Source organism: Musca vetustissima, unplaced genomic scaffold (genome assembly GCF_032173495.1).
Source record: "Musca vetustissima isolate MV318-11 ecotype Yass unplaced genomic scaffold, APGP_CSIRO_Mvet_v1 utg7569, whole genome shotgun sequence".
Lineage (NCBI taxonomy): Eukaryota > Metazoa > Arthropoda > Insecta > Diptera > Muscidae > Musca > Musca vetustissima.
Window position 1 is genome coordinate 279,157 of NW_026880143.1, and position 12,038 is coordinate 291,194.

The window sequence follows — 12,038 nt, forward strand, 5'->3', positions numbered from 1 at the left end:
AGGACATTTGATCTTTTATAAGAACACACTTTTTCTTCTTTAAAAATATGTTCCAAGGAGCCCATAACAAATAAAACCGAATAATACTCCTTTTCTTCTAAATGGGGGCCTCAGCATGTATTGCATATAAAGACCATCTGACATTCTATAATAAGAATTTGTTCTTCTTTAAGTGGATTATCTGGTTCTCTACAATATTATGTTTTATCTTCCATAGGAAGATCTTGAAATATTCTAGTATGTTTCCTCTTATTGCCTCTAAATGTGATTCCCTTTCAATTTCATAAACGGAAGTATTTTCCCAATACATTCATATCCCTTTTCGAACCTCCAGGGGGTAAAGATAGTCGATTAAAGAATTTGGTTTGTTTTGAAATTTTATCTTCCCGTTTAAAGGAAAAAATCCACTTCCACATGACAATTTTCAAAATGTTTTTTTTTTCCAGTCCTACAACCTTCTTCACCCATATTGAAATACTAAAAAAATGACTCATCCAATGTGGAATGTGACTTTATCCGAGTGCTTGAATGTAATTCCGCAAAGAGAAAGAAAAACCAAATGCATTGATTAGGGAGATATCGCGAAGAAAATCTTCCGGTTGACAAGCCTAAAACCCATAAACTATTTTGAGACAAGATATGGTTAACAGTAACAGAAAAATGCTCTTAGCTACTTAAAGCCAAGTTCTGTGTAGATGACTTAAAGGCTGGATAATACACACACTTGGCTAAAGGGACAGGACTAGCCGTAAGGCTATTACGCATTCGTATAATACGAGTGGTGTATTAGAATATGATGACGAAGACGAGGACCAGGCCGCTTAGACTTATTGTCAGCCATCAGCCACTTAACAATCCTCGTGCTAGACATTTTGGGAGAATTTTGGTTGGCTGTGGGAACAGGTAGTCTGCCAGTTTAGGCTAAGGCTAATGTGGTAGTAATTCTGATTTGCAAAATGTGTATGGAGTAATAAATCCAACCAGCAAGCCAAGCAGCCAAAGGAGACAGGTAGTCAGGTAAGAGGACTAAGACAAATCAGGTCCTTGGCAATATAAATACTATGCAGAAAGGTAAAGTCATCACAGTCAACCGACAACAAGCAAAGCTACAACATCACCCAGCAAATATTGCGCACAGCTATTGGATTTACAACAAATACAAATTTTATTTACAACAACAAATCGATAATATGGAATATTTAAATAACACCAACAACATGACCTTTGAAGAGTACTTGACACAATCTTTACAATATCAGAGTGCTAATGTAAGTATTACAACAACAAGAACAAATAAAAAGGAAGATGAACTTCTGATCTCGAATTCGAAGATCTTCTAAATAATTTTTTATGAAACAAAAATATACTAATAATTTTTTTCTATTTATTTTCCAGATCATTGAAAACATTTTAAATGCACCCATGATGAATATGGCAACCGTACCACCCTCACCCACCTACAGCTATGAGCCCATTAATGCCCCACTCTCGCCCACCTCATCAATCGACTCGAAAGGCAAGGCTAAGCGTATTCGCACCGCCTTCACCAGCAAACAGCTAATCGAATTGGAACGTGAATTCCATGTCAACAAATATTTGTGCCGGCCAAGGCGTATTGAGATTGCCGATCGCTTGGAATTGAGTGAACGTCAGGTGAAGATTTGGTTCCAAAATCGCCGCATGAAGAGCAAGAAGGATGCCACTCGTGGTGCCAAGAATTACAACAAATTGCGTTCTCACAGTGGCAGTGCAAATGACCAGGACAACATTACCGCTTTGGCTACCCAGAACAACAATCATTGTCAAATGCCATTGCAACAACAACAACAGCCACAGCAGCAACAACAAAATCCTGCCTATTTACCCCAGCTCCCCATCAAACAAGAATATCCCGAATGTGTTCAATTACCCGCTGCCACTTCACAATTTTCTCCCCAAACCCTAAATGATTCCATCTACGTCAATACCGATGTCAATACTTATCAAACCAATCTGGAATCACCACCACTACCAGCCACCAACAACAATACAATGGAATATTTTGATTCGGCCTTCTATTCCTCAGCCGAATCTTCACTGTTCGATAATCTCCAGCCATTGCCAAAATTCACCAACGAAAAAGATGTTTTGGATTTCCTCATGTCCGATGAAATTTCCAGCTTTGGAAATACCACCGCCAGCAACCAAAGTAGTACAAATTCGTCGGGATTCTCTTCAATGCCCAGCTCAACTTCGTCAAGTTTTAATTCCCTAGATTTTGACATGGATTTTGATTTTGTACAAAATCTGCTAGATATGTAAATACCAGAAACTAAAACCACAAAAAAAAACATGGGGAATTACAAATTTCCCAGCATTAGTTGTAGTTGTATTTTATATTTATTATTTATATAGAAATTTAATTTAAATTAAAAGTATAAAATAAGTATTGGAATATATAATTGTGTAAGATATGTAAAAAATTATATGTATGTATGTAATAGTTAGAAAAGTCAAATGTAGCAGCTTAAGTTCTCTTGTTCCCAAATTTAATTGATTTTGTTTAAAGAATATATATAAAAAATTATTTAGAAAATTAAAAACCTTTCGTTTTTTATTTTTTTTAAGAAATATTTCATTGTTTTGGATATTGTCAGTAATCCTTAAAATTGTTAAAATCAACTACTGGAATCTCTATTCCTACTATATTTTGCGGAAATGTGATGGCATTTTTTTTTGGGAAAATTTTCGCTAATAAATTTATAGGGAACTGACTACAAAAATGTAAGTAATAACCAGTAGGGAAAGTTCAAAAGTCGGACGGGGCCGACATAGGATATCCTTCACCACTTTGAGAGGTGCTTATATGCACAATATCCTTTAGATAGAATAGACATAGCATCTTCGCAGGACCATTGTTTGGTGCACCATTTACATTAAATCGGACAAAACTATATATGGGAGCTATATCTAAATCTGAAACGATTTCAACCAAACTTGGCATATATCAATCTAGACCTAATTCAGTACTCTGTGGTGCACCATTAACATTAAATCGGACGAAACTTTATATGTGAGCTATATCTAAATCTGAAACGATTTCAACAATATATCAATCTAGACCTAATTCAGTAAACTTTGCAAAATGTGGTTTCAATCGGCCCAATATTGGGAGTTTGGTGCACCATTTACCTAAAATCTGACGAAACTATATATGGGAGCTATATCTAAATCTGAACCGATTTTTCCCAATTTCAATAGGGTTCGTTCTTGGGCCAAACAAGTGAGTTGTGCCAAATTTCATCCAAATCGGATTATAAATGCGACCTGTACTTTGTTCACAAAAATACATGGACGGACGGACAGACAGACATGCATAAATCGACTCAGAATACTAGACTCACAATACTAAACTATTTATCTGCTAGTAAATCGACTCAGAAAGTGATTCTATGCATATTCTCAAAAGTAACCATGTGTATATCTCGTTTCCTTTTGCCTGTTACAAACATATGCACAAAGACATAATACCCTGTACCACAGAGTGGTGAAGGGTATAAAAATTGGATGGTATCGTTTTAAGGAAGATATATCAATGTGTTCGCTATAAAGAAAGTTCGTTATAAGCGTACTCGACTGTAATAACCGATCGTTACCAAAAACCATACGTGTCGTCTTTGCCACGACCTACATGACATTTTCATGACGATCATAGGTTAGGTGGCATAACACAGGCTATCCTATGGTGGGGTGTGGAGGACAAAGCCAGAAAAATAAATTCGACATAGGTCAAGTTTTTGAGTAACAGAATTAAATGTCTGCTTAACGGTTAAATGTACCCTTTTATTAAGACATTATCGTACCATAATTCAAAAACTTGCCCTCTGGGGAATTTGTCCTCCTAGGTTCGTAATATACTCTACAATGGCATTATTCTCCATAAGGAATTTTCCATTTCCCAGACCACAACTCGATTTTGTGTCACAATCAGAACTAGGCTTCCAATATTTTTTTTTTTCATATTTGTATAAGGATTTTAAGTGTCCTGCATTAGGCTACAATGCCATTCATCAAATATTCGTTTTTCTATAATAAACACTTAATATATCATATGCAATTTTGAACAGATTTATTTCGATAATATTCCAATAAGTCAAACCTGCACCGGCTAGCCGTCGCGTGCCAATAGCCATTAAAATTAGTAAGAAAGAACGGACTTAAAGTCGTCTAATGACGTTGTCGCCCGCCAATCTTCAGGCAACATATGGAAATCCTCTTTAGAACTGACTTGACGATTGCATGGCGAGTCGTTGCCACAAAATGGTGGCTAGACATTCGTAGGCGGATGATTTGACGGACATAATGTGCCATTTCTTGAAGGCAAACATAAATATTTATTTTCAGCACTTTGCAACACCGCGAACTGTTTTGCTGGTTGGCTCGACCATATGTCACCAAAATTTGTTGTGATTGTAAAAGAGACTTTGGTGAAAGAAGCACCAGCAAGCGATGGTGAATGTGACACATTAACTGCACAAATCGTTTAAAACGACATATCAGTTCTAACGAATGTAGGCAAAAATCGCGAATAAATTCTGTCTTCAATTTGATATAGCATATAATGACTTTCTCATATAGCTACCAATTTGTCCGCTTTAGTTTTATGAAATATATGTTCGATGGGTATAATTTTAGCTTAGCGGAATATTTGCCGATTTGCATAGATACAAAAATTCCAAATTCCAGATTGGAATTATATCGATTAAAAGTATTTTTAAAACCGAGTACTTTAAACCTCACATCGCAAATCTATTGAAATAATAATCACTACAAAATACTTGAACACACACGCACACACGTTAAGTGCACTTGGGATTTTATGACGCGGGATTAGTTCGCTGTAATGCGTTAATCCTCGTTTTATGGCGGTCAACGTGTATTCGATGTTCAGGTACCTGTTAGGAGTTGAGTATTCATAAGTATTTTGGAAAAACCCGGGAAAACCAGAATATTTTTCTTTCATCACGTAGACTACCCGCGAAAAGATATTATTGTAAATAATTTTATCCCAAAATTAACAGGTAATTAAATATAATATTGGTGTGGGCATACTTTGTGTACCATTTAGAGGATAGAAGTAACTTCAAATCACACGCAATTTTTTTTGGCGAAGATAGTGTTTTTGGTTTCTCATCTCAAATATTCGAATATTTTGCTAGCTAAAGATCTAGCCTTTTACACATGTCCATTGAATTTATCATAATATTTAAGATAGATATTTGAAATAGTATTGTCCCATATAAAGTAAGGTCTTCGGCGCTTTTTCCAACCGATATGTCTGTGGCATTGAAGGGTATATGAACTCTTCACAGAAAATTTCCAATATTTCAATGTTTTGACATATCTGTAATTAAAATGACAAATCTCATCCTCGCCAGTGCATGTACCTTTCTTGTGGAGCAATAGGGAACATACATATAACGACAATTCTTCCAATCGATTGTTGTGAACCATATAGAAAATTCAGCAATTTCAATGGGGGTTTTCCTAAAATCTCAAAACCCTAAAATGTTGACATATATTATTAACGCATGGTACGGTGAAACATGTGTATAAAATCCTGAAAATACTCCAATTTAGAGGGTAATATTATATATGAGGCATACTAAAGCGGCACCAATATTAACAACATTGTGTAGAAATTAGCAACTACTTGGTGTTTTCATTATATAAGGGTTAGGCCTAATTAAGGGCCGATGTAGCTCAAGTTCCAAGCTAATATTTTAGTTTTGAATCCCAATACCGTCCATCACGCTAAATATTAAATAGGAAGGATGTTTTATATAGGACCTGGTCCTAAATGCGGTCGATACAGTTCATTCTCAAACCTCACGTTTTAGTTTTTATGTCGATATATTTCGAGAGAAAAATTATTACAACATATGGCTAAATCGACTAAATCGTTTTAGAATTCCATACTATGTGGGCCAGGGACTTACGCAGGAATGAATTTTTTCACAGTAAACTTATGTTTGCAACAGCGAATTTTTTCATTTTGTACTACCGGCCCCCCTGAAATGAAATCCTGTGTACGTTGCTGATGTGGGCTATGAACTGAAAATTTCGTCTACCGAATATCCCCCCTACTATGGTGGAATACAGCTATATGGGATAACCCCAATACACGGAAAAAATCCGCTATTTTAATATAAAAAGGGGGTTATAAGGGGACTACCCCTAAAAGGGGGTGAATATTAATAATTTTTGGTAGGAAGATTTGTTACCATATACGACTACAAAATACCAAATTACAGCGAATTCGGTTGAAAATCGTGCTCAAGAACCCCAAAATACCGAAAATTGGAGGGTACCCTTATATGGGGGCTACCCGAAAAAATGGACCTATATTTATAATTTATAGTGGAGAGATTTGCTACGCAATAAGAACTCAAAGTACTAAATTACAGCCAATTTGGTGAACAAATCCGGTCAAAACCCCCAAAAAACTGAAAATTGAGAGGTACAGTCCTATAGGTACTACCAGAAAAAGTGGACCTATATTTATATTTTTTAGTGGAGAAATGTGGTATCCAAAAAGAACCCATTTTACCAAATTTCAGCGAATTCGGTTGAAAAACGCGCTTAAGAACCCCGAAATACTGAAAATTTGGGGGTATCCTAATATGAGAGCTATGCCTAAACGTGGACCAATATAGCCAATCATCGAACTTGACCTGCCTGCGGACAAAAGACGACTCTATGCAAATTCGTTTAGACGCTAGAGTGATTACAACAGACAGACGGACAGACGGACATGCTTTGATCGTCATAGAATTTTACGCTGATCAAGAATATATATACTTTATAGGGTCGGAAATGATTATTTCGATGCGTTACAAACGGAAAAATAAAATTAATATACCCTCCATACTATGGTGGAGGGTATAAAAATACATATAGCTAATATGGTTGAAAAATGTGCCCAAACATTTCAAAATACCGAAATTTGGAAATATACCAAAATTGATCATTTTTGGAATTAAGAGATTTTCTATGGGAATCTTTAATATGAAATTACAGCCAAAAAGCTTAACCAAACTACCTTAAATATCTTGATTTGGAAGATCCCGTTATACGGGTGCTACACTTATAATAGATCGATATTGCTCCATATTCCCTATTAATATGGAGCAATATCGATCTATTATAAATCTTATATGTATCTTCAAAATTACAAATTACAGCCACAAAATACCATATCCTACCAAAACGTGTTCTAATAAATCACATTTTCAATAACAAACCTCCAATGTGTTATGTGCAGAACTCAACTCAATCGCAATCTTAAATATTGCGATATTTATCATGATTTAAATTGACTAACGTGAATGTACATTTACATAGGATTATATTCTGATCAAGAAATATGGTATCTCCGGTGAATATTTCGAGGTGTTGCTATCTTTGGGGTACTGATAGTCTGGGGAAAATATTTTTTTTAAATATTCGTATGGAAAATGGGGTCTCTGGATCCATGTTTTTATAGTCTCCATATAACTGTACACCTCGATTTAAGGTATTTTTGTCTATTAGCCACATTTTACCCAGGTGTTTTACCAGGTCATTAAAGTATTTTAATACTATCCATTTTAAATCGATTTGATAACAGAAACCCGGAATTAGGGTGTAAGATGTTGTATTACCGATTCAATATAGTAAATACCCAAATAAATACCGCAAATGGGTATTTACCCACTCCTTGGGCATTTACCAGCTAAATACCCGATAAATACCACTAATGAGGGTATACACACTTTAATACGTGGCTCATTAAAATATTGGTTTTAGACCCCACGTTTCTTTGGGCCAAATCCGTTTCAGAATATTTGGAGTACCTCCGCCACAAAATGGTCAAAAATATGCAAAGAATTAATTTGATAATATCATGCAAACGGTCTATCCGATTTGAACCAATCTTTGTACAACCTATCATCTTTACCAAGCCTAGATCAAGGTCCGCACCTTCTGGTACCTCTTAAACAAAGAGTAAACATTTTCAATATTTATAAATCCGATATTAGGCGAATGGAATGTTCGATTTTATCCAAACCTTGAACAACCTTTTATATTTACCAAACATAGATCAAGTTCGAAGATGGGACCCATTAATCCACACCAAAGTACCTATATATCTTTTGATTTGCACGAAATTTGGCACAGCGTACTGAATTAAGACTATAGAGATGTGTGTTAAGTTTCGTGAAAATCGGTTCAGATTTAGATATAACTATCATATATAGTTTCGTACGATTTTATGAAAATGGTGCACCAAAGCCCCTATATATCCTTTGATTTGTACGAAATTTGGCATAGCGTACTGAATTAAGTCTGGCACGATGTGTGTTATATTTCGTGAAAATCGGTTCAGATTTAGATATAGGATAGTTTCGTCCGATTTTAGGTATACAGTGCACCAATGTCCCTATGTATCCTTCGATGTGCGCGAAATTTGGCATAGCGTACTGAATTAAGCCTGATGTGTATTAAGTTTCGTGAAAATCGGTTCAGATTTTGATATAGCTCCCATATATATTTTCGACCGATTTTACGTAAATTGTCCACCAAAGTCCCTATAAATATTAAAAATGTTTAGAATCGGTTCAGATTTCTATATAGCTCCCACATATTCATATAGCAATTTTACATAAAAGGCCCTTCAAACTCCTAATGTATCAAATTGAGACTTAAATGGCGTTATTGCGTTTTGTTGAAATTGGTGCAGATGCAGCCATTGCTTCCATATGTATTTCGAACGGGTGTCTGATTGAAATCAAATTTTTAACAGTGCGGTGTACCGAATAGCGTACGCTATAAAACGTTTTCTATACATTTGTCCCATGGTACGCAGACGACTCTAAATCTACCCGAATGAAATTAAAGAAAGACATGCCTATGTTCCTTCGAGATATGCGTATGTTCTTTCGAGGTAACATTGACATACAAATGTAATGTAAATACATATGCGCAATATACCCAAAGTGATGAAGGGTATCATATAGTCGGCCCAGTCCGACTTTACTACTTTCCTTACTGTTTTTTTTTTTGATTACATCAACATTTTTCACAATGTCGAGACAGTATTACATCAGGAAACATATGTAAGTGTAGACACGCCAATAAAGACAACACAACAAATTGTAATACGAAACGTATTTTAGACTAGTCCTCATAAAGTCATGAATGATTGTCAAACGATCAATGTCGACGAGGTACCGCCAACAGCACAATACTATCTTGCCGACATCAGAAATTAGGAAAACAATATTGACCCGCTGCTTTCATGGGCGTATGCTTCACAGAAGAAATGTACCAGCTTGGCTACATCCACAATGTAAGTGTGAAAATCTGCTAGTCTGTTTGTTTTGTCGCCTTGTGTCTATACAAATTATGACACCGGTGACAGTGATCGTCACCACGATTTATTTGTGTGGTAGTTGTCGAAACGAAATTTTCCTGTCGTCATTGATGTCCGAGTTAAGACACCTAACTGTTGTCCACCCACCGAGCTGTTGTTGTTTGTGGCTAAGTATTGTTCGACTAATTAGAAAGGAACGAACGCTGGGATTATTATTAATAATTGCAGTAGGATTGTTGCTAAGATATTTAATTGATATTACACAAAAAATGTTAATGTTCCTTCATTCATAAATTCTAAATCGTTCATACATAGAGATGGTATTTACCGGGTATTTACCGGGTAAATACCCAAGGGGTGGGTAAATACCGGGTAAATACCCATTTGCGGGTATTTATTTGGGTATTTACTATATTGACTCGGTAATACAACATCTTACACCCTATTTCCGGATTTCTGTTATCAAATCGATTTAGAATGGATAGTTTTACGATACTTTAAAGACGTGGGTAAATACTTGGGTAAATACCCGAGTTTTTACCCAAAAATTGGGTATAAACTCATTAACTGCCGAACCACTTGACATAGGCGGCCAAAATTTTGCACACATGTTTCTAATGACAAAGCAAATATAGAAATCCAACATGGGGACCCTGGGTCCAAGTTTTGATATAGCCCCCATATAACCGTATCTCCCGATTTAAGGTATTTTTTGCCTATTAGACACATTTTACAACCAAATTGGCTGTAATTTGGCACAGAGTGCTCTTTTTGGGTACAAAATGTCCATGCAAAATTTTATGTATGTAGGTCCACGTTTACTGGTAGCCCCCATACAAAGGTACCCCTATTTTGAGTATTTACCCAAAAATTGGGTATAAACTCATTAACTGCCGAACCACTTGACATAGGCGGCCAAAATTTTGCACACATGTTTCTAATGACAAAGCAAATATAGAAATCCAACATGGGGACCCTGGGTCCAAGTTTTGATATAGCCCCCATATAACCGTATCTCCCGATTTAAGGTATTTTTTGCCTATTAGACACATTTTACAACCAAATTGGCTGTAATTTGGCACAGAGTGCTCTTTTTGGGTACAAAATGTCCATGCAAAATTTTATGTATGTAGGTCCACGTTTACTGGTAGCCCCCATACAAAGGTACCCCTATTTTGAGTATTTACCCAAAAATTGGGTATAAACTCATTAACTGCCGAACCACTTGACATAGGCGGCCAAAACTTTGCACACATGTTTCTAATGACAAAACAAATATAGAAATCCAACATGGGGACCCTGGGTCCAAGTTTTGATATAGCCCCCATATAACCGTATCTCCCGATTTAAGGTATTTTTTGCCTATTAGACACATTTTAAGGCCAAATTGGCTGTAATTTGGCACAGAGTGTTCTTTTTGGGTACCCAATGTCCATGCAACATTTTATGTATGTAGGTCCACGTTTACTGGTAGCCCCCATACAAAGGTACCCCTATTTTGAGTATTTACCCAAAAATTGGGTATAAACTCATTAACTGCCGAACCACTTGACATAGGCGGCCAAAATTTGGCTCAGATGGTTTTTATATCAATACAAATATTGAAATCCAAAATGGGGCCCCTGGGTCCAAGTTTTGATATAGCCCCCATATAACCGTACCTACCGATTTAAGGTACTTTTACGATCAAATTGGTTGTAATTTGGCATAGTGAGATTTTTTTTGCACAAAATATTCATGCAAAATGTGGTTTTTGACACACATGGTTTAAAATCAATATTATTTCCTGTATGGGAAAAGGGGTCTTCAAAACACACGTCAAATAGTTCGGCTGTAAAAGAGTTTATAAATATATATAAATACCCAAAATCAGGACCGCTATATAGGACAGAAAAAGTTGACCAGAGCAAACAATTGGTACTCATAGAGAACTCTCTAAGCCAAATTCCAGCTAATCAAATTGGCTAATAGATAAAAATGTCCTTAAATCGGGAGATACGGTTATATGGGGGCTATATCAAAACTTGGACCCAGGGTCCCCATGTTGGATTTCTATATTTGCTTTGACATTAGAAACATGTGTGCAAAGTTTTGGCCGCCTATGTAAAGTGGTTCGGCAGTTAATGAGTTTATACCCAATTTTTGGGTAAATACTCAAAATAGGGGTACCTTTGTATGGGGGCTACCAGTAAACGTGGACCTACATACATAAAATTTTGCATGGACATTTTGTACCCAAAAAGAGCACTCTGTGCCAAATTACAGCCAATTTGGTTGTAAAATGTGTCTAATAAACAAAAAATACCTTAAATCGGGAGATATGGTTATATGGGGGCTATATCAAAACTTGGACCCAGGGACCCCATGTTGGATTTCTATATTTGCTTTGTCATTAGAAACATGTGTGCAAAATTTTGGCCGCCTATGTCAAGTGGTTCGGCAGTTAATGAGTTTATACCCAATTTTTGGGTAAAAACTCGGGTATTTACCCAAGTATTTACCCACGTCTTTAAAGTATCGTAAAACTATCCATTCTAAATCGATTTGATAACAGAAATCCGGAAATAGGGTGTAAGATGTTGTATTACCGAGTCAATATAGTAAATACCCAAATAAATACCCGCAAATGGGTATTTACCCACCC

The 12,038-nt window shown here is 36.1% G+C and overlaps 1 protein-coding gene across 1 annotated transcript; it reads left to right on the top strand.

Annotated features, from left to right (window-relative positions):
• Positions 1-1,217: 1,217 nt before the first annotated feature.
• On the top strand, positions 1,218-2,301 carry LOC133325544 (homeobox protein Hox-A3-like). Its single transcript, XM_061534284.1, has 2 exons — positions 1,218-1,268; positions 1,396-2,301. Exons 1-2 carry the CDS (start codon positions 1,218-1,220, stop codon positions 2,299-2,301), a joined length of 957 nt encoding a protein of 318 aa, XP_061390268.1.
• The last annotated feature ends 9,737 nt before the right edge of the window (positions 2,302-12,038 follow it).